Source organism: Gambusia affinis, linkage group LG20 (assembly GCF_019740435.1).
Source record: "Gambusia affinis linkage group LG20, SWU_Gaff_1.0, whole genome shotgun sequence".
Classification (NCBI taxonomy): Eukaryota; Metazoa; Chordata; class Actinopteri; order Cyprinodontiformes; family Poeciliidae; genus Gambusia; species Gambusia affinis.
Genome location: NC_057887.1, coordinates 10020408 through 10045000, shown reverse-complemented (window position 1 = coordinate 10045000; position 24593 = coordinate 10020408). Strand labels below are relative to the sequence as shown.

Here is a 24593-nt window from a genome sequence, read left to right as displayed (position 1 = left end):
GCTGCGGTCTTTTGATTAGGGATACATAAATTAGAGGGCAAGAATGCAGGACATACCTCCTGGTTCAGTGCCGGACTGGTCCGATACACATGAGGTGGAGGGAAAGTAAGAGCGAGAAACTGCAGGGAAATCTGGTTACAGAGCGAATACGGGCCAGGATGGAGGAAGGGGCAGGCAATATGCTTCAGACAGAAAAATCATAATCATGACTTTATCACTTCCTGCAGTAAAAATCCAGCTGTTGAAGGAAAAAAACAAAAAAAAAACAAATGGGATTTCTGTAAACTTTCCACTGGACAATTGCATACTTTTCTAGACTCAAATGCCTTTGTTTCCAACAGTACAAAAGATCTACCTCCTTGAGTTTTATTATCTTTATATTTCACATGTCAGCATATATCAGCATCGGCAGTGCAGCTAAGGGCTATTTCATAAACGTTTTGGCATAAAAGCCTCAGACTGGATTATCCTACAATAAATACAAATTCATTAAGACACAGTTTATGATCTCTGATGCCTTTATTTAATTCACAATAAATAAAGCCTATTGAATATAGCTCTGCTTTAACAGGTGTTTTTTCTACATTGATCAAAATCAACGGACGTTATGGATGCCATTACAATAACCATGAAATTTGAAATAACTGTTAATTTTCTCTCTTAATTTCTTTTCACGGTAATGCCATTATATTGGCAGACCATAATATGTTTACACATGGCTATCATGTTGTAATAATCTCATTCTGGCCCAAGTCTAAACAGGCTTAAGCATTTTTGAGACTGGCGAATCATTTCCAGCTACATGTAAACTTACAGCCCAGAAGACTAATGGGATACAGACAGACACGTTGACTGCCCAGGCTGCATTTTTAGATAAAATTCAGGTGTTTAGGAATGAATCCATGCAGGAGCGACTCCTGAACCGCTCGTGCATTCATGAGTGGAAATATGGGGAAGTATTGAAGCAACATCGCAAGTCATCAGACACAAACTTGAAGGTTGGACACAGCTTGGTCCAAATGGACAGTGACCTTGACCACACTGCCAACTTACAAGTAGGCTTAAGCACAACAAAGTGAATGCTTTGGACAAACTTTGATCTCGGCTCCGCAGAAAACTTGGGCGCTGAACTGTGTGAACTTGACTTAGTTATACATGTTCTGCCAGGAGGGAAGGGTCAGATTCCCAGCAAACTGCCGCGAGGAGCTACCAAACACTAGAAAAGTATATGTAAACCGACTTTGAAAAAGGCTTAAAGAAATATCTCTTAATATTCTGATATTTAGCAAATAAAAAATAATGTTGGTAATCCTAACTGCCTGCAAAGTTTGGTCTAATGTACTGTCAGAGTGAAACGGATACTGGTTGTGTGTCTTTTTAAACTGTGGAGTGTGTGTTTCAATTATATATTCTGATTCTATGCTTAATACAAATTAAATTAATAACAATCTTTGAGTAGAAATTGCTGGAGTTTATGATAGAAAATAGTGGAGACAAATAGTTTTCTCCACTCAATTTTCTTTCTCTCTTCATCCATAGTTAGAAAAGGATAAAAATCAAGCTGCATGTTTTTCAACGCATGCCAAGAACTCTGCAAAGCCAGGCATTTAGGACACGGATGTCCAAATCGGCCCGGGGGCCATTTGTGGCCCCTGGACTGTAAATTAAGAATGATACTCATCAGGTCCCCTAGTTAGGGCAAAACTATTTCCAAGAAATTCAAATCTTGCTACATTGGAATATGTTACTTGCAAGAAAAGTGTTCATCTTTTGATTACCAAATATATATTTACATATAATAATAACCATGGTTTTGCACTCTTACGTTTCTCAGTGAATATGATCAGACTATGTTGAACCAAAATCCGCTTTTACTAAATTTATGAAACGTGGTTAAATATAGAAAGCACTTTTTTAAAGAAAAAGTTACCCACATCCTGTTCTTATTGCTGATAACAGAGTACCTGCCTAAGATAAGTTAATGGATGCTTTTTAAAATATTTGTTCATATTTTAGTTAATTTTTAGGTCTGTGAGTACTAATGACTATTTTCACTATGTTTGATTTGACCAGATGTTTGGATACCACTGATTTATGCCAAAGTACATTTCTGGAGAGATTTTCATCTGTTTGCAACTTTGCCAACTTGTCCATACTTAAGATTTTAAGGACACAGCATCTCAGACACTTAAGTTAAATTAAAGAAATGTATTTGAACCTAAATGGGAAACAAGTACACTCAAGAGGAGAGTACTAATGCTCCATAAAATCAAGCTTATAATTCTTAAGGAAAAGGCAATAAAAAAGAAAAAAAAATCAAATTGATGAGAATCTAAAAGAGCACAGATTCGCAACAGACAGAATCTGTCTTTCTGTTTGTGGGAAAACTCTAATATTTCATGCAATGTTAACTGCATTTATAAAACCTACATTGACCAGGAAATGCATTAAGAAAAATGCAAGCTTTAAGAAAGTGAAATGCTGCAGTAAAAAAAAAAAAAAGAAAAAAAAAAAAAAGAAAGATGGATCTTACGGTGTGTTGCCACCTCATGTATCAGCAGGCTGAACATCCCCATCGAGCTCTGAGGAAGGCGTGTTAGACATCATCGAAAGATTCATGCTGCGAGATTAATTCCCTCGAACTAATGGGATTCACATGAGTTGTGAGGTTCCTAATTTATTTACTTTGTCAGCGATGTGTGCGCACGCAGCAATACACAGGGGAGGGGGGAAAAAAACACAAATACAGTAAAAATGCCCCCACTTTACAGTAAGCGAGGGATCGATAATGATGGATGAGGGCCTTTTATACAATCGGCATGTCCTCCTCAGTTCACAGCCATATGACACCCCGCCCGTGGCTACCCCACTCTGCACTTCAGCACTCAATCACATGCTAGCTTTAAAAATAACAGTTTGTTAGCACCATTGATTTAGCACTTAGAGCGTGTCCTTATTACCCTGTAATTATGGTCAGTGTTGACATAACAGCAGAGACAAGCAGGCCTCCCACCCTCCGAGAGAATTTATGGGCCCTGGTTTTATTACGGCCATTTCGTGTGTCTGGGTCCCCCCGGTTAAACGACAAGCTTGAGTTCTAGCCAAGGGCCCGTATTTTACTCACCGAGGTCAGGGATCCCAGGAATCCCTCCCCTGTGAAGCCCAACAACAGCGAGGGTCTGTGAGTAGAGGCGCAGGGAAGCCCTCCCCGAGGCCTCATTAAAACAAAACAGCCGATTACAGGCAATAATCCAAATAATACAATTCATGAGGGCAACGCGGCGCTATTGGAACGCAAAACGGGACACAAGTTGAGTCGTGTTCTCTAGGAAAGCCAAGCATTCGGAAATTTCATCTAAATAATTTACAACCACACTTTAAATCTATTAGAAGACAGTCAGAGTGCTGCAGCTTGTAACCATGTTATGACCTTATCTTCCAGCTTGACAAAACAAGAGTGATCTGTGTCATTAAGATTAGGGGATAAAACAAACAGCCCTCGCTTCCAACTTGGACGTCGTAGTTTTCTTTTAAGCCCCTCAGTGACGCAGTAATAGGATCTACATGGTGAAATATAATCCAGGGAGCAGAGCTCAGGCGATGTGGGGGCGACTCCGTACTGCAGAGCCAGCTCCCCTTTTCTCACCTTCATGTTTTCCTGCTCTTGCCAGCATTATGTGAAAAATGAAGGCAGGTGCTCTGACATTTTTCCCCCAATCACCCAGAACACGCAGACAGCAGAAACTGGCTCCGTAGCATTCAGAGCACGACCAAGAAAAATGTTTCGCAAGCGTTTTTACACCCTTTGAACTTTTCCACATTTTGGCAAGTTACAACCACAGATATTAATGTTTTCCACCGGCGCTTTATGGTGTAGACCACAGATGTCAAACTCAAGGCCCGTGGGCCAAATCCGGCCCACCATAGCTATTGGTGTGGCCCTCAAGACTCTAGAAGGCCACATCAATAGAACTCATTATTTTATCAGTCGAATCCAACCAGTTTTTATTTATACTGTCCCAAATTACATTAATGTGATATTAATACTATTTATTGTAAGATGTACTCATCGAATACAGATAAAGATTTAATTTAATAGGCAGTTTTATCAAAACATTTAAAATCTTACTGAGCTCCAAAATGAAAAGGAGTTTGACTCTTCTGGTTTAGAGCAACACAAACTGTGAAGTGGGGAAAAAAAAATTTGTCTTTTTTTTTTTTTTTTTTACCAATAAAAGTCTGAAAAGTGTGGTGTGAATTTGTATTCTGTCTCCTTTTCTTTGACAGCCTTATGAAAGTCTTGTTTGCCGTTTGTTGCAAACCATGGAGGAAACTCGAATGCTCTGAAGCTCTATGTGTGGAGGAACACTAACATCCTGCACACATGATGCAAATGGTGTAACATGATGGTGGCAGAACATCCTCTAGGGATATTTCTCTTCAGCAGGAGGTAAATACAGGATGTAGGTAAATACAGGACAATCTTCACCTTCTAGCAGGACAAAGAGCGTAAACATGCAGCCAGAGAGAGACAGTGGTCTGAGTCCAAACCTAAATACAAACAGAAATCTGTGACAAGGCTCTAAAATGACTGTTCAAAGATGCTCTCCCTGCCGCCTGGCAGAGATTGATCTGTTTTACAAAGAAGAATGGGACAAATTTCCGTCTGTACACGTGCACAGCTGGCAGAGACCAAAGACCTGCAGCTGCGACTGCAGAGAAAATCTGTTCTGCAAAATGATGAGTCAGAAGGATGAATGCAAACACACACCGGTCTTTAAAGGCTGCGATTTGCAGCTTGAATCTGTTTACTAATTTAGTGATTTCTGAAGGTAATTTGATGCACGACTGCGTTAAAAGTTTAGAGGGTTGGATCACCACACTCCAAAATGTGGTAAGCAACATATTTACTTCCCTCTCCTGAAAAGGGAGCTTTACAGGAGAAGCTTTGTGATAAAGACACAAAGCTTTACGTGTCTTTATCAGGAACAAATACACAATATTCTCCTCTTTTATTCTACTGTAAATGATTAAAATTCAGCAAAAATAACAATTACATAATTATAAACAAATAAGCCTCTTCCTTCGCCTCCCCTCATATAATTTGGCCTAAACACAGAGCATGATGGTTCAATTTGAAATCGACCAATCGCAACAGTCTGGGAACAAGTCCCACTCCGCAGAGGAGGAGAAGTGCCCAAATTACAAGCCATTGATTTCCAGTAGGATGTCTTTTCACTGGTAGATACTCTGCATGTAGCTGCGCGACGGCCATAAAACACGAGGAAACAGATTGGGAGAAAAGAGCTGAGATGCAGGATGGCTTTCACCTGCAGTTTACACCAAACAGAAAGGAAGAGCCTCGCATGGCTGCCTGCTCAATTAACCCCTGCGATAGAGGCTCCGTAATGAACAACAGCACCATTACGCAGCATCCGAATGGCACTTCACCCCGGCGGCCCGGGGAATAGACAATGCAGCTGTCGCCGCTTCTGTGCTGCAGCGAGATGCGAGCTCTCGCTAACGGAGGGAATTTAGATGTTGGGGATATCAGCATGTTCGAGAGGCGATCATCAGAGCTGATGTTGTTTAACCCTTAAATAATTACACTGGTTTTTTAGGGGGTGGGGGGGCGTTATCAGCATCTCATTTGGGACGGCTGATCAACAAGTCAGAGAGAGCACTCTGGGAATTTTCTTCCATTAGAAATAAAGAGCGGCTTGCTTCAAGCTCACAACAACAAATTAGAAGAAAGTCCAGAAATCAGAGGGAAGTTGAAGCAACCTCTTCCACCCACCTTGCTAACGACATAGATGAGATCCCCTCTCTTAAAGTCCAGCTCATCCGTCTCGTCGGCCTGGCAGTCCCACAAACCCTGGTAGTAGTTAGCATATTCTGATGACAAGGCTGGAAGGAAACACGGTGCACAAATTCACTCAAATGAGGCAAAAAGCTTTAACCTCTGGGAAATGGCTGCTTTCTGTTGCTGATTTGGAAACCTTGAAAATGTAATTCTCACCTGACTGGTTGTTCTTCTCAGCAATGTCTTCCACTTGTTCTTGAAGATCTTCCTCTAAAGAAACAAAATACAGTGAGTACTGTATGACATTTCTAATAGTACATAATTTACATAAATAAAGAAGAAACAACACTTCAGGGTGTATTTCGTCGGCTTATTCCCAAATTTATAGGAAAATATGCTTGCAAAGTTTTTAATAGACCAAACAGGAACATTTATCAATAAATTACCTCTAAAAGTGATTTTATTTAATTTAGATAAATGTACCAATAAAACAAATCACTGATTGGAATCGGCCCATTTTCCTCTGATCGCCTCTGATCGCTAATCTGCAGGTCAAATGATGAAACGTCAGAATTATTTTGACCATTTATTGCATCAAAACAAAAATCTCCCATGATTTTAAGGCCTTTCAAAAACTGGATCAACTGCAGGTGCACCTTAGACTTTAGTAATAAATCAAACAAAGGTACGGAAATATGCTATGACGTGTTATTGGGAATAATATGTCATAGCCTCAAAACATCTCTCTCTATCAATGTTCCTGCTGCAAGAGGAGAGTCAGACCTCAGAAAAAAAATCCTGTTTCGGCCAGGAAATGTCAGATCAGTGCATCCGTCTGTATTCTTTGTTTTATTTATTGATTTTTTGATTGTCCCTAATCATTTTTATGCCACTAAATTGAGTATTAGACTCTAATATATATATATATATATATATATATATATATATATATATATATATATATATATATATATATATATATATATATATATATATATATATATATATATATATATATATATATATATAAAGAACTGGCTGTTTTCTATGCTACTAGGGCAAAAATAAGAAAATATTTGTCTTGTGCAGCTTTTAGAAAGGATCGCAACAAGAGTTAGATGAGAGATGGAAAACTTTAAAATAGCATAAAACCAAAAACTGGAAACATAGATAGTATAACTGCGTACATTATTCTGCAAAGATAATTATGATTATACATATAATTGATCATTCTGATGATGACAAATAAAAATCACAGAAGGCAAAAAAAATGCTGGTGAAAATTAAATTAAAGCTATAATGGATCTTGTCCCGCGTCTGGGATCAGAACTGCACAGAAACGCAAAAGAAGCAGAAGCGGTCTTGAAGTCACGCAGAGGCGGAGGTTTCTGTGCCTGCGGGGCGTGGCACCCGCCGGTCTGCCCTGTGACACAGTGATCCGCCTGCCCCCGACTCCCACATCCATCGTGCACAGAAGAGGGCTGACAGCGATGCCACAACGCAGCAACACTATCCACCTTCCAGCACGACCAGCACCTCTCCGTTCCAGGAAGAGAAGCAGAGATCAAACACACACACACACACACATAAATATTTCTGGATGCGAGTTCAGTTTGTGTCTCTGGATGCAGAAAGTCACCATCTTCTTTTCCCACCCCGAGGAGTCGTTTTAATTTGCTTTGCTTTGCTTCTAAACATTTGTTCAGCGGTCCTCAAGTGGCAGAAAGAGGGGCTTCACACGGCGGAGCGGCCGCTGCTACGGCCTGATGCTTTCCACATTAAAGTGATTTAATTTTCCAGTCAATAAAATCAGTCATCAGAGCTTGAAGTCTGCAATCTGCCTAAAGCATGCAATTTTGCAGAATTCTCAATGTTCAATTTCAACAAGTTTTCAGGAAAGAACACGAATGACGACACTTGCTTTGTAAATTTATGCACTGGTGCAGTTGTCTTTTGATTTAGCAATGGAATATATCTATTACCATCAGCTGTGCTCATCTGCAGCCCTGATTAGTGGAGATTTTAATAATTTACCGGTCTGTAATCACTGTGTAAAAGCTGTTGGTGAGCACAGAGTGGAGCAGAGTGATTGATAAGCTTTGGGGGTGAGAAAGTGAACGAAAGAGCTCGTCATTCGATACGCCATCTGTGGTCAGGGTCTCTACCTCTTCCCAGATGGCTTTGAACGGCGGCGTGACAGTTTGAAGACCGATTTCCCTTTCACCAGCGATTTTGGCAAAGGTAATGTACTCACTGAGTGAAACAGAATCTTGATGTATCTTATTTAATAGGAACAGTGATGGACGACGGCGCTGAGAAGATCAGATCGCCTCTTTTGTCCTTCTTGGGATCTTGTAGCCCGGTGTCAGAATGAAGCCGAACACAGAATTTTTCCGGGCTCTCGTCACTCGAAATCTAACTTGTGTGAACTATGAGGCATTGAGGACTATTTTAAGGCCTCTGAGACGCCGCTAAACTGCTGTTGCTAGGCAATTTTAGCCCCCCCAAACTCTGCTCAGTGGACTGAACTGGAGGCTATTTGTTGCCAGGCAACATTAGCTAATTGGACATTCTATGACAGAGCATTTCCAAACTACTACGAGATAAGGAGGAAGAGGATTTCGCATCTTCTGCTGTCCTGAGCAGCCCTGCAGCAGCACGGTCGAGCTTATTAGTGTTGATTTGAAATGAGAGATCAGTTCGGGTGGCAATAAGAAGACACCTGAGGCACCTCACTGCTTTCTAAAAAATGGATGTTGGTCAATTTCCAATTACATGGAACATAAATAAGCAACAGCAGCATTAACTGTGATGCAGGTCTAAACCAGATCTAACTGATTGCTTTTGGGTATAAAAATGTCTTAACACATGCTGTCCTCACATCACTGATGATCGTAAATTCAGTCACACAGCCACGGACTGCTGTTTCAACTATTGGGCGATCTTATAATGCACGCTATTAAATAGGCAATTATAAATCGCACACAGAACAACAGCTTTTTAATATAACTGAAGAATGTGTGGTAATAGTTCAGAGATGAACACGTAATCGAAAGGCCGCTCACTTATTATGTTTAGTTTGAAACCTACCGTACTTGAGATTTTAAAGTTGAACAAAAAATTAAGTAAAAGCAGAGAGCACAGAAGTGCATTTCCTTTTTAACAACTGAATAATTCAAATAAGAAATTTGAATGTTGAGGTGGAAAGTTACTATTTTATCCCAAACATTCCCAGAAATTCGGCTCCTGAACTATAAGGTCAAAGGTCTTTGAGCAACACAGCCACACAAGCTAACATGGCTGCTGCAGCTAAAAAGAGTAAAGTTGTAACAATGAACTGTGTTTTATGTTTATTGCAGTTTTAGTATCACTTTTAAAGGCCTAATATCACTGTAAATAAGTGGTATTCCTACTTTTCAAACTTGAAATCCTATATCATTGAATGTGACCCATCAGACACGTTCTTTTTTCCCAGTGTTAATATTTTCTAGCAGCAGATCATGGGGGTGGATAACTATTGGATGTTAACTATACCGTAAATCACACCAACTACTCCAGAAGACAGAGTCTCTTTGGTGAATCTTTCAACTCTTCCCACCTTGCTGTATTGTGTCTTATTTCAAAAAGATACAATTGCATTTCCTCTCTCCAGTATTTTCTTCTTGCTTCAACACAAACTAAAATGCCGATTGCTTTTCTTTCAGCACAAAACTGGGGGGAAAAAAACATTCAATGTTGGTGAAAACTGCGGCAAACATTTTGTGTTCGACAAAATTACCAGCGCTACAGCTAATAGCAAGTCCCACTGTTGCAATCCTGGATATGATTTCTGCCTAATACAGTCGAAAGTATTTGTCTGGTACACAAATTAATTTTGATTGACATCCCATTCTTAGTTCATAACTTTAATGTGGTCTAACTCCAACAGCTTTAAATCTTCTGGGATGCTTATAGGAATTTCTGACCAATCTTTGAACAGTACATTTGTGAGGTCAGACACTGATGTTGGACAAAAAGGAATGTATTGGGGCGTGCTGTGGTGGCATAGGGGATAGCGAAACCCACATTTGGAGGCCTTGAGTCCTCAACGCGGCCGTCGCGGGTTCGATTCCCGGACCCGGCCGACATTTGCCGCATGTCTTCCCCTCTCTCATTTCCCCTTTCCTGTCAGCCTACTGTCATATAAGGGACACTAGAGCCCACAAAAGACCCCCTGGAGGGGAAAAAAAAGGAATGGTATTCAGTCTGTGCTTTCATTTATCCAAAGGTGTTCTTTCAGGTTAGAGTCAGGACTGTGTGTAAACCAGTCAAGCTTTTCCACATCATACTGGCTTATCCATGGCTCATTCTTACCCAAAATGTCCTTGTTTGTTGAAACTTTAAACTCTTCCTTTCATTTAAACGGACAAAACTCTTGAAAAACAGTTCCACAGCAAAATCCATTATAAAAATCACTGTTCTCACAGCTGAAAAAAAAAAAACTAGATGTGCCACTCCAGAAAACATATACAGTATTCACTGCTCTAGAGTAAAGTAGCAGGTGCTTAACACCACAGCATCCAATACCTTGTGTTGCTCTGGTCGCCCATGGAAACTCATTCTGACACCTCAATTCACTGTCCTTGAACTGATCTGAAGGTCACATGATGTTTGAATTCCTTTACGTTAGGCGGTGGCATACCTGGCAGTTCCTCATAGATGTCGTCTTCATCCTCATCAGGTTCATGCTGTCTTCTTATTTGCTTGCTGACCTGCAAAACCTGGGCCACTGATGGCGGCGGCGGGGGACTGGCCAGGCCCTCGATGTCATCGTACTCGTCCTCATACTCATCGTCGTCCACGGGGATGACATTGGAGCTGAGATCTATGAGGAAAGGAGAAACACTGTAAAACCCAGCAGATTTCATTTGATAGAGAGAACTTTTCCTGCTGTTGCTAAAAAGATGTTTTGCAATAAAAAAAAATGGATGGGTACGATCAAAAGTACATGCCCTCTTAATATAGTGAGTTTTCATCACAGCGATGGAAAATTTCCTGCATTGACTTCCTATTCAGAAAATCAATTTGAACTCATAATAGTTTTAGCCAAACATATTTATCAGATTTGGTTTTGTTCTACAGACTCCTCTGGTCTTCGTTTGGTACTTAAAGTGAGAAATAAAATATTTAGTGAGGAGTCTGTTTTGGTTTGTAGTTATGAGCTGAAAGCCTGAGAGACGCTGAGAGTTTGGTTGTTTTTGAAGATTACAAAACAAAGATGCAGTCTGGCTTTTAAGTGATTTTTCTAGCCAGGTATTTTCTCAGTTGATTTTATTTCAATTTCAGCTTTTAGCAACTTTTATAACAGCTATTTACAGTCTGTCTTATTATTTTAGCACTATTGAAGGGATAAATATTCTGAATAATGTTTTTGATCATGTTATTTATCATTTCATTGTCACTATAATATGTTATGTTACATATTAAAATTGTAACTGTCTTTTAAGTTGCTGTAAATTCTGTTTTTATAAGTTTAATTTTATTTATTTATGACATTTCTCTCTTTTATTTCTTCACCTATCACCTATCAATATCAATATCAATAGCTTAATCAATTAAATGTGCGTCTCTAGTCGTTTTAACATCCATGAAACATTTTGTGCTCAATAAAACTATTGAAATAGTGATCAAGAAACAGTAATGTTTGATTATATAAAGTGCGTTAAAATGGCAGTTGGAAAGTTTGGAGCAACTACACTGGCATTTAAGGGGTTAAATATTTAAAACTGTTGAATGTTTGGTAGTTTGGAGAAATTCTGGGATTTATTAAATATGTTTAATTTTTAAAAAATGACAGAAAGAACACTCATGTATGACTCTCTGAAAGCAGTTTTTTGAACATTTTGCAGGGAGCTCAAGAAAAGAACCAGAAAATTCACAACGGTCACTTTTGCCCTCATTAGCAATCTCTGCTGCTTCACTTTAAAGGTTTCCAATTAGAAAAACATAAATTTATATATGTTGACAATCACGGCCTGCTTGTGTGTTTTTACATTTGTTTTAACCGCAAACAACTGTCTTTATACGTTGCACCGGACTAGACTGTGAAGCAGAACGATGCTTGGAGGACGTAAGACAAACTGCAGAGTGTCTGTTACTTCCCGCACGCAGAAGGCCATTTTAGAGAGCCGGAGACGCGAGGGCTCGCTCAGATGGAGGAGCTGTCTCATTGCAAGCGACTGGCCGCTGCAACACAGGGTATCAGGTCCTCCGCCATCCAGCAGCAACCAAGCAGAAATCAATGTCACTGGAGGATAACCAGAACATCTACCAATCAATTTCCTGTAAGCTGGAATTCGGTAGGAGGGTAGTGGGAGGCGCAGTTGGAACGGAGTGGAGGAAAACTAGACGGACACAAGGATGCACATCACCTTGTGGGTTGACAAGTGGAATGAGAGGATTCGGGACTTATGTGTCTGGTTGTGTAGTTAGTGACAGATCGGCTGTTTTCCAGAAAGAGATGATAAAGAGCTCCCACGCACTTCTGACCTTTTTGCACCGAGGAAACGTAATAACAACTCAGATGGAGGGGGGGGGGAAATGTTAGATTTATACTTCTTCAAATGTATTTTCTTATCAACCTTTTAAAACGTCAGCTGAAATAAATTTTATTCCATTGTTGTTATTATTATTATTGCATTTTCCTTATGCTGCGAGGCTTTTCAACCTGTAAAACGTTGTAGAAAAACAAAAAAAAACAAACAAAAAAAACAAAACGGAGGCGAGACGTCACATAACAAAGCTACAGGAAAGAAACACAAAGAGATTATGTCTTACCCTTCAGAACAAAATTTATTTGGTCCACCCACTCTCGGGCGTCTTGAGGGCTGCTGGCAGTGAACTGCAAAGAGAGGGGAAATAATACAGCCTTTAAAATCGTATCTAAACTCTGCAGTTATCATCTGGATATGTTTGTATCTAATTATTACATTACCATGACATTTTGATCAAATGATTGACAAAAAGATTTGGACACAATTTATTGATATTAAAGTGCCTAGGAATTTTGTTAAATATTTTAAAAAATTGAGTAATAACAAGCATAAGTGAAATGAAAGTTAAATTTGAAGGAAAAAAAACAAAAACATTTCAAACGTGCTTATTTTCTCTCAAAAAAGATGTAATAATTTTCAAAATAATAAATGGAAATTTTTTTAATTGAAATGTTTTCTAAATAAAAATAAGCTACTATTTGCAAATAATAGATGTATAGAGGAAATTTTCGAAGTATCTATACATTTGAAATAAAGTCAAAATTGTGTGGATTTTACAAGTCAAGCATTTTTATCGACAGCTGCCTATCAAAAAAATTGCTTCTGCTTACGGTTAAAAATGCAAATATGTCATGCTTTTATTGATATTTGAGGTCTTTTCAGACTTTCTAAACAAATAGCAGACAATAAAAGCTCTTCTGCAGAAAAATAGGAAAAAATATCAATACTCGGGCAGAAACTTCATCTGCCACCTCTGTCTCATGGTGATAAATAATGTAAAAATATATGACATTCTTATTAGCTTCCTCCAGCTGTTTTCATATAATGATTCTGCAGATGTGAGTATAATTATCTGCAGGAGCCGCAGCGACATGAATAACTGCTGTCACTGAAAACGAGACAGCTCTACGGCGAATAATACGAACCGACCTGGAAGGCCCGTCGACCGGGAGCCGTGAACTCGAAGCAGGCGTTTTTTTTGGAGTCTTTTCTCAGGCTGCTCGACAGCTGCACACTGTAGTCACTGATATAAAATGAGCCTTTCTGCTGTTTATCTGTCGGGAGGCGGAACACATGGTGGGCTGTTATCTGATTCACTTTGTGCAGCTGTGATGTTTCCTACAGCTACCAACAAACCTTTTTCACTCCCAAAGTAGTAAAACACGGACTGGTTCAGGACACACCATCTCTTCTGCCACTCTGAGCCGAAGAAACTGTGATCTGAAGGAAGAAGGCATGAACGTGAGCAATTACAATACAACTTGCAGGAAATGGGTGAGGTTCTGTTATACCTTTCCGTTTCTTCTCCAGGAAGCCCTGTTTCAAGTTGTTGGTAAGTTCCTGGGCTCCAACTGGGGGGATGTCACCTAAATCTGCTAGGAAAAGCAAAATAATAATCTAAAAAAACTTTAAAAAAAAAAAAAAATGAAGCTCAAATTAAATCCTAGTATATTTTATCAAATCCGAACGTTTTTAATTGTTTTACATTACAACTTTCAGTCAACTAATTTGATCGTCAATAAACTGGCGCCAAATAAGCTGCACTTAAACCTCCTTTACTCCTTAGGAAACACATGTACGCTCATCAGTTTCTAAATTCCCCAACCGTGAGGATCAACTACATCCCCCGCAAGGCTTCAGGAAGCTTGGATCAATACATTTACAGTGCTACTGAGCACTGCAGTCCATTCATCTGCTCACATAACAGTTTAATGAGAGCAACCTTCCTGTGGGGATCCAACAACTCCTCGCTCTGCAAACATGATAGGACAGTAGCAAAGCTTCAAAAGTCCAAAGTTAATTAGTGTAATATGTTAGTAATGAATACAGCACTGCAAGATTTTGTTGGTCCTTAGGTAAGATGTTTGAGTTTTACTGTCGAGCAACAGTGGGAATTATTTCAATAAGTGCAAAAAAAACCCCTAAACGCTTACACTTTCAACACACTTTTCTGTAAAGTTTGTCTTGATCACAAACACTTTTTTAATTAGGTTCTGAATTCTTTAAACACATGTAACAGTACGTCATGCATCATTTCGATCCAATTAACCTGTTTTACCTTTTTCCAAATTCAGTTTATTGTTGTTTTTTTTCTGAATTTTTAATTTTTCACAATATTTGTTCACAACTACATGCAAAAAAAAAAAAAAAAAAAAAAAAAAGGTTTTATGTCAACATTTCAACAAAGCAATAACCACATATTTGGGCTTAATAAGGAAACCCATTGCTTTTGGTTACTTAACACAGTGGGTGCATTTATTATGAAAGCTAAGAGGGGTGGGCACAGATTAGTACAAATTTATGAAGTTGATAATTATAAAAGGATGGTGTTTTTCCTTTGTTTATTGACAAAAACGGAGGCTTTGTTTTCCCAGGAATGCCTTTATGCTATGTTTTAGAGATATGATATCATGTTCCACATTTTAGAGAATGTTTAATTTAATTTTTTTTTAAATTTACAGCTACAATATATCCACAGCAGAGCACGAATCTCAGCTCTGCTGTGGATCTTTGTTGAGGGAGAAATTTGCAGAATCAGCAGCGTAATGTTAGCTCTCTGTTTTGATATGACTTGTCCAGAATTCAGCTTGTAAAATATTTTCTTGACATTCTTTTCTTTCTTAATTGCTGCTCAGAATTCTTCCAAATGATTATTGGTCAGAAGTGGAGATGAGTACCATCTAAACAGGCGGACAGGAGCTGAAGAGACTAACGCAGTCTAAATGAAAACACAAATATAAAATGCACAGTGATGTGTGACATGTATGAAATCGTAAGCATTTACAGAAAACTACCAAAATTCGATTTCACAATACTGTCCATATTCATATTTTAAAAATACACCAAATGCTCAACTCTTTGTGGATTTTTCTATGGAACGTAATTTAAATTATTTGCCTTCCATTCCCTGATTTGGTTTGGAGAGCATATCTAAAATATTCAAAAGAAAATACAGCTTGGGAAGCTGAAACGCATTGGGCAGTACTACTGGACATGCTACTGTCTAGCAGTCGTAAAGCAGCCAATCCGAGAGCACCATTCCTTTTCCCCTGCTGCTGATTGGCTGTACCCCCAGAAGCAGAGATAAGTGAAATGTTGGATTCTGCTGCAGTGCTACGACGGTTTACATTGTGCGTATTCATAAATATTAGAGTATATTTGGTGTTTGCACACTTAAAGCAGGCAGTTACAAGTGTTTTTAAAAGAAAGTCTTAATTATTTGTGGATTTAGCAGGAAGTTGAAGTCCTAATCCCCATGATTACAGGGGTCTCTACTACAATTTGCATATTTTTTTTCATGGTATAATGATAAAGTTGTAAATTAGGAATGCGCTGGAATTAATTTTCTATCATATAATGAGTAAAACGAATATAGTTTAATGCGTGAAATGATTTCTTAAAAAAAAAAAAAGTAAAACAAAATGTATAACATGATATAGATTCTATTTATTTATTTTTATTAGAGCAACAACCATTCCTACCACTTCTAAAATAACGCAGATATATTGTTTCTTACATACATTCATTGTGATTTAAATTTTTATACACAGATTGAAGCAAAAATACAGATTACCAGTAGTAAATTGAACATGTAACAAATGAGCAGAATTTTGCTACTCTGCCTCAAACAGCCGTAGAAAACTCCGATCTCTTCAGCACTTTTTTCTGACATCACTTCTAGAAGACTTTAAAATCCTTTAGCCCTTGTAGTTGAAACGGTAACTTGTCCCAACTTGATACCAGTAACAGGATGATCCCTTATCTTAATGTCTGGTCCATTTTCTGGCCGTCTAGAGGAACTTGACTCCTGGGCAGCATAAAAGGCATCGTCCATGATTTTCTGTGAGCCATCAAAGCTAAGTTTCCTCTGAATATATTAGTCAACATGGAGGGAAACACACGGGAACAGCAAGAGGTGCCTTTTTAAGTCTTGAAACAGAGGCACATTTTAAACTCCATTTACATAAGTCAGCATGACACCTCTATTCAGGCCAGGGGAATGCCGGCGTCTCAGGAAAGGTCTGCTTAACTGCTGTGAAAAACCAAACATGTCATCCCACAACCGGCTGATCTGGTTTAAACAAAGAGACCTGTCCCGTCCCCCCAACTTCAGACTCACAGCAACTCCCCAATGAGTCTCATTCATAAAAATAAAAAAATCAACCACAAAAGCAAAACGGTGCAGAATTTTTTCCGCCTTATCTGCATCCCAATCCTCACTGTAGTTTTTCATCTGCAATAACTTTAAATATGACAGCAAGCTGAGATCCAACACTCCAGCACTGCTCAGGTTTGTGGTCCTGACGGATGAGCGGGTCATTCCAGAACAGCGCTTACGGCACTAACACTCCTACACATCATCCGCCCGCCTCTGCGGATGGACTGACCGCTGACACTATAAATACAGAGGTGCTAAGGACTGTTTTGTCAAAGAGAACTTGATTCTGTACATCATAACAAACAGCGATCATTACGCTCCTCCACCTCATTTATCCGCCGGCGGTCTGTCTTTTTTCTTTCCTTCCCCCTTCGGCCTTACTTCCCCGTTGCGACTCTCCTTTAATCCCCTCATCCATCTGCTTCCCTCGCTCTTCATTTATCTCTAAGGTCGAGCTCAGGTAATAGATGAGATAAAAAATAAAAAAAATCAACACAGGATCACTCCGATCTGCCAGAGTCAATAAACATTACACATTCATGCGGGCTTAGCGCTTTATCGCCAGGTGACCCGACCTCACTGGATTCTCCTTTGTGTGAAACTTGAAGCGAACCCGCGCAAACACACACATTAGTTCTCCATTCCTCCACACGGTAGCAGCATGAGATAAAAACATCCCGCTGGTTAGTGTTTGATCCCACCCGGAAGAGAAAAACAACCTGAGTGGAACCGTAAGAATCCCCCCACCAGCACCTCCATCGGAGCAAACGCAACGTTAAGTGGGCATTTAGAGGCACTGTTATTCGAAAATGTGCAATTTAGAGCATTAAACACCCCCAAAAACTATCATGGTGTTTGAGTTTGGAGTTTGAGCACAGCCACAGAGAGACACATTAATGCATCTAATTAAGGCCTCATCAGAACCGCAGACAGACGGCACTCTTTCATAAAAATCATAAATTGGGTTATCAATTATTCAGAGCAATGCCACGGCTTCATTTTCAGCCCTTTTGCGTTTTAATTAGCACCATCCACAGCTTTGGTATTGACATTAATTTGATGGCAATTTATTGATATTTCAGCATAACCTATTTAGCTGAGTGCAATTACCAACATAGGGAAGCAGATAGATGAGACGTCGGGACTTGCCGCGTTTCGTAAATCAAGGTGAGGAGCCGCTACAGGTCCATGCTAACTAAATCTAATGGTGCTCATCAGCAAGAAAAAGATCCGAGTCACTCAATTTACAAATGGGAGGAAATAATCAATAGAAATCGACCAGAAATATGTGTTTAATTGATCCTGACGAACGGACGGCTCCCAGGAGCGAGCTGACCTGCGTGGCGACAAGCGATTCGTTCTGTCGGCATCCTGAACTCGTCTTAAACTCGGAGGGGACGCGCCACGATACATCTGAGCTGCCAGCAGTTTCGCCACAGCCGCAATCTCTCATTTGGTTATTCACACTCCCTCAGCATGGCGGTATGAGCTCAGTAGTTGATCCCGCAAGAAAAAGCTGATTTATGCTCGCATGACCAGAGGGAGTTAATGTATTCTCTCATTAAAATCCACTTTAGTTAGGCTGAAAGTCAATCAAAGGCTGGAAGGAAAGTGAATCAAAGTGAAGGGAAATGGTCGAGTGGGAAGACTCGCATGTTACATTAGATCCAACGGTGGTCATAACCCAACAAAAGAGGGTATGAAAGCACTGAAACGGGCTGAAGATGTTGATGGTGCTGGAGAAATGAGTGGCAGCGTGTGTTTTAGGCAGTCGGGTGGGAGAGAAAGGCACTGACAGGATTCAGCCGCAGCAGGGAAACATGTCAGAACCACTGCGTTATGGTTCCCATTTAACACACAAACAAATCTCTGCACAATCAATATTTGAAGTGAGTAGTGGTCAACGGAGGATTTTCAGCTTCACTGACCTTGATTGGTGACAGTGGCAACTCAAAAATCGAATCTTTAGCCCATCAGCGAACACACAAAGTTGTTGTTTGATCGGTTCGAGGTTTAAACCGCGGCCTGACATGGAGCGTGCTGGATGTTTAAATGCTGGTAGGCATTTGGAAATCTCAGAGTTCAGGTAAGGATCTACATTCTTATGGAAATACACATGGAGACTGCCTTTTTTTTTTTTTTTTCAGTGCTAGATGTGCTAGCCGCTAACATGGGCTGTTAGAGCCAGTTGAAAATCTGAATTCTGCAACCATCTTTCTTTTAATTATAAAATTCTGTTATAAAACACATCTGCTCCTAAAATAAACAAATATTAGAGATGAACCAATCGATCTGTGAAAGGCCAGTTGCCCCATGATCAGCTGTGACCAGTGATAAGCAGGTCAAAGGTCATAGTTTTCCTAATCCCAGGCCATACAATTTTCATCAGCGAGTGACGTCACATGATCCTCTGCTTACAGGATAAATATGTGCATGCTATACATATTTCCCTCAACATTAATCTACATTTTTGTTCCCTGTAATTTATTCTCCACAGAAGAGCTTTGAGATTATTAAAATGTCATTTTTTCCTTTCCATTAATCAGTCTGCTTTGAAAACCCCCCCAAAAAAACCTCATGTTCTGTATTATTGTGTCTGACTTAAGACTCAAGATGACATTTCATTTTGTTTGTTTAATCAAATGCCATTAGATTTCAATCATGAATCAAGAAAATGAACATCACTGTGATTCTATTTATTACAACTTCTCCATTCAAGATTTACATTTTGTATTCTGAGTAAAAGTCTAGGAGGCCTTTTATGATTATTCAATGCAATCAATTATGTTGCTTTAAACAATTTGAGAGTTTACAAAAAATGACATCTGAAGAACATCTGAGAATAATTTAGAAGAGAAATCTAGTCTGAGTTATTAGCAAAGATCAATGGCCTTTTTGATGAAGCATCTATCTAGGAAATGTCAGATAGATTCAGGAACATGACAGTCATATTAAATAAATTACAATATTATTGAAAAGCTCATTTGTCTCAGTAACCCAGTCCACTTAGTGAAACATTATATAGATTTCTTCCACACAGACCGAGGTTTTCATAGCTTTACTTCTGTTAAATATTATGATTTTCTGCTTACATATGATGAAAACACATTGAAGATTAGAATATTATCTCAGATCAATGAAAAACTTTTTGAACACAGGAATGTGGGCTCAACAAAATGTATGTTTAATACCTGCTTAAAAGTCGTTACTTGGACGAAGTACTTTTATTCTAACAAACGACCCTTGTTTTTTGTTAATGCAATTCAGGAGAGTGAAGGCATTAAGAAATTCTGGAAAATGTGCCTGGGAATAACAGCACCAAGATTAAACTTATTGAGTGATTAAACGGAAATGTCCTTATGAACACTATAATAAAGATACGCAAAGCTGAGAAGATTACAAATGAATTCTGAAACAAAACATTTTAGGAGATCTTTGGATGTTTTTCTCGCTAACTCCAAGAAATCATAAATGCATTCCTTTATGGAAAGAGATTGATCACAATCTTCATTTTCTGATTTCTACAGTAATGTAAATTGTGTTTGTGTGTTCAGCACCTTTCAGAGATAAAAAAAAAAAAACTAGTACTTCGCAAATATAACAAGACAAATACAACAGAAGGAAAAAAAAAAAAAACATTCAAATGTTAAAAAATATAGGGCTAAAATTTAAATCTTCTTAAAATTGAACTAGATGATTTTCTTATTATGCATATTAGATGTGCCTACTAAACATAGACTGATGGGCTTCTATTTTAATCAGTTGGTAAAGAAAATATATTAAGTGAAAAAATTTTATTAAATCACAAATATTAGATATATACTTTTTACATGTAATATAATTTTTTATATTTTCTTTCTTGCACATTATCAAAGGAAACTGGGCTTAACTCTGATGTCTATAAGATTACAAAATCATTTTCTCTTTGCTCTGGGAAAACCTTTCACAGTTTTTTGGTTTTTTTATCGATTCATCAGGAGTCTTTTATTTTTTATTTATTCTATTATCTAGTCATTATTCAGGAAACCAGCTGCTTTTGTTCCTTTTCCATTACAAATGAAAATCTATAAACTGAAGTCAGCTTCTTCACTACCGTCTCTTGTCTCAACGTGAAAATGTAGGGAGACTTTTTGTTAGATCTCTAAACGTCAAATATCAAAAAGATAAAGCTTGATCCCAAATTCTAGAAAAATCATATAGCAGCAGGCCATCATAATATTTGTTGGCTACCATTCGATCAGAAAGTTATCACATTTTCTTAGGGAGAAACTAAATGTTTTATTCCAAAATAAACTCCACCAGCTGTAAACCATTGTGTTTATCAGTCAGTGATAAAATATCTGTAAAACTGGCAATAAAATCTGAAAATTATACTTTCTCTTTCCAACTGCCCGCAGAGGTTTTATTTTGTTGTTTTTGCTAAAAATGATCCTGGTTTTATGAGCTATTACAGTTTTGAAATAGGCATAAATCTTTTAGTGTAAGAAGTTACAGAAGAGCTGAAATTTAAATAGTTAATTCATCTGATAGTGATTCAGGAAATCATTTTTTTATTATTATTCATGTCAAAACGGATGTCAGCTTCTCATTCTTATGCAATAAGATCAAGATATATTTTCTTTCTTCTTTGCGCTGAGGAATCCTGTTTTTTTTATAATCCTGTGTTAATGAGTACTTTTGTTCCTTTATTGCAATCACAATATTTTGGGTTTTTTTTTTTATTATGTTTTAGCTTAAAGGTATCATAAATAGCGGGAAAACAGTCATTCTAAATCTTTAACATGTTCAGAAAGAGTCTGTCTTTTCTGTATAGATCAAGAAAATTAATATAATATTTGTTTATTTGACATCAACATCCAAGCAGACTTCTTGTTGAATTTGTAAATTTCCGTCAAATAATGTTATTTATCTAAATGAAAATTAAAAAAATTTCATCAAGAATAACTGAAATCTACAACAGATATAGTGATAAACGCAGCATGTCACAGCATTTAGCATCAGCTAGCGCTGCTCGGTGCAGGTTTGTTCTGATGTGACCCCTAGAAGCACAAGCTGACCATCAGATCAGAAAGTTATCGTATGTTTTCTCTCTGCTTTGTGCCGTCCTTGAGTCGGATGGGGTGGGGGGAGGAGGGGGAGCTTTCACACCGCCTTTCGATACAAGAGGTATTGCATTGAATGCAGCATCAGGGGGCAGGACCTGACCCCTGCGTGAACTCAGCTGATGAGGTGAAACAGAAGGCACGGAGAGGCTCCCCGGCCCTGAGGGGGGCTGCCGGCAGGAATGCTGCTGATTCTACAGACGAGCTGAACGAGACCGCAATCCTCTCCAATACCGTCCTTGATTAGGAAAAAGGATTCACTCAGTGCACCTTCACCCACCCGGCGCTCAATCTGTGTGCAGGCCGAGCTAAATTGATACATTTTTCCTCATTACAGTGGGAGGCCTCTGCTGTGCGTCCCTCCAGCAAGGCGGACGTCAGAAAGGAGGAGAGAGACTGAGAGGCACTGAGGTTAAGGGCACAATGTCTCCTCAGCCCTCCTTTCCTCCCCTGATTTGATTAGGACTTCAGTCATCGATACATAAACCATGTTTAGAACCTACTAATGCATGTGTTTGAACCAAAGAAAACATGCAGTGCATTATATCGGGCTGCAAGATGACTGTGTCAGCGTCTAATAATGTTTAATGGCAGCAGGAATTTATGCAGAAAGGATTTTGGATTTCTTTTTTTTTTGTTTGTTTGTTTTGTTTTCTTTTAAGATCAAAATCTCAGTCTGACTGAACAACAAATCAGCCTTCGTGTTTCGGAGTGAAGCGTTTAGCAGGACAAAATCATCACATTAATATTTTATAACACTTTCTGAGTCATTTCAGCAGCTCCTTTTTTCCATCGTGCGACTAGGTCTATTGTATTTTATACAGCTCATAAAAAAAAATTAGTTTTTCTTCTTCTTTTTCTTCATACAGGAGAAGGTGTCAAGTCAGGGCTCAGATCTGTGATGTTCTCAGACATCACAGACCGGCCACTCTAAAGACACTAAGGGCCTAAATTTACAATGTGACACCGGCTTCCCCCTGGGCAGCTATAAGCAGTGTCTATAGCAACCCTGAATTTCTCTTTTCTAGATTTACTACCACTATTCAAATGCTTAACTGCGGATACAATGATCCTCTAATCGCTGGGGATGGTTTTCCGCTGATTCGCCGACAGAAACAAAAAGAAAACACGGAAGTACGAATACAAATAACTGCGACGGAGATGTTTGAGCCCGCAGAGGAGCTGGTATATCTGTGGGGAAAAAAAAAAGTGATATAGTGCAGTTGATGGTACAGCCTAAAGGGAAAGAGATAAAAGAAAAAGCGCTTCCCTTTGAAACACAATCAGTGCACTTTAAAAAAAATGCTCCGATTTTACCGATCAAATAATTTAAGTAAAATCTAAATGAGAATCAGTGAGCTGCGTGACGCATAACTCAACCTATTACCACTTTCATTTTATTATTGTGACTTCAGATACGTCTCATGCTAATAAATTTTTTTGTAACGCTATCATTATTAAACACTTTTCTTACATTAACAACAGACAACAGGTGTCAATAAATTAAATCTGACTGAGAAAATCCAGACCAAATCCTCACAGGAAAGGGAAGAATAATTAGGGATTTTTAATTTTATTATTTGTGTTTTTTTTGTTTAATATTCCAATTTCTTCTTGTTATTGTGATTTTTACTAGCAGTGGAAGTTATATCAAAATTAATAAATGATTTAAAAAAAAATAAGTATTAGGTAAAAGACAAATTTTTGAATTAAAACTTTTGTTTGATTCTCCAAGTGTTTCTCTAAAACTCTGTGCAAGTGGAACAAAATATGCAATATCTTTGATAAATATTTAATATAGATTTAATTTAAATATAGATTTATATTTTTCCAATTCATAACACGTAAGAGAAGTAACAAAGTAATTGTCCTTCCCAATATCTTTTTTTATTTCTTTTCCCCCCTTCTTCAAAAATGTTTTTTTTTTCTTAATGAGGCAATAAAATCACATTTCTAATTAATACTTCAGTAACTATTAACAATATAATCGGTTTTTGTCTAGAAAAAAAGCAAGGTTTTAAAGATTTCTTTAAATTCATTGGCATTTTAAAACATCTGTGGCTAGATACATTTGATTAAAATAATCAATAGCAGCATTAAAACGGCTGCTACCGATAGTCAGCAATCAGCTACGTTTGTTACTTTAAGTCAGAAGTCAGAAAACGTAATAAAACAATAACATTAGTGGAATCATATCCTTAAAATAAATGCCTTCCACAATATTGATCAGGTTTTTAAATCATGTCCTTTTTCGTCAGCTGCAATCTGTCTGACAGCAACCGAGATTAAATGAAGTTAAATTATCAGATTTGCATGAAAAGAAACAACTCCATCATGTTTGTTTGAGGCTGATATTTCATAAAAGATGTTCATTTAGTTTGGATTAGTACAGCCGGGAATATTCATACTGAAATTAATTATCTAAATGCATTTTTCTAATGAAACTACAGTTGCTCACAGTAAAATTTGTTCCCAGTCAAAGGGCTTCTGATTTCTTTCCCATAATCCTGCTTGCAAGCAAAGGCCGCCACAAATCAATGGTAAAAATTGCCATTGTAGATAAGCAATCTCCTAACAGCATACAAGTCCTATCCCAGTTGGCGCGGGCAGCCAAAAGATCCCGAGCGATGCATCCCCAACATCTTTGAATAACACCAGAGTATGTTAATGACCTTAAAGTGCTACGTTACAGCGACAATTAAACAGAGGGATCCCAGAGGTATCGGACGCCGCCGTGTCACTGTCTGTGTACAGGCCAACACATCTCTCCCATCTCC

At 38.4% G+C, this 24593-nt stretch overlaps 1 protein-coding gene across 2 annotated transcripts in view; it reads right to left on the bottom strand.

The window, feature by feature from the left end:
- skap1 (src kinase associated phosphoprotein 1) overlaps window positions 1-24593 on the bottom strand; it is a 44545-nt gene that overhangs the window by 8447 nt on the left and 11505 nt on the right. The window contains exons 5-11 of one of the 2 annotated variants that reach the window (XM_044103083.1): window positions 13848-13928; window positions 13693-13776; window positions 13486-13610; window positions 12620-12683; window positions 10485-10667; window positions 6020-6073; window positions 5798-5907 (exon numbers count right to left, since the gene is read on the bottom strand). In XM_044103083.1, the coding sequence (XP_043959018.1) occupies window positions 5798-5907; window positions 6020-6073; window positions 10485-10667; window positions 12620-12683; window positions 13486-13610; window positions 13693-13776; window positions 13848-13928 (701 nt within the window). Of the gene's footprint in view, window positions 1-5797; window positions 5908-6019; window positions 6074-10484; window positions 10668-12619; window positions 12684-13485; window positions 13611-13692; window positions 13777-13847; window positions 13932-24593 lie in introns of both variants that reach the window. The other variant, XM_044103081.1, reaches the window with a different exon arrangement.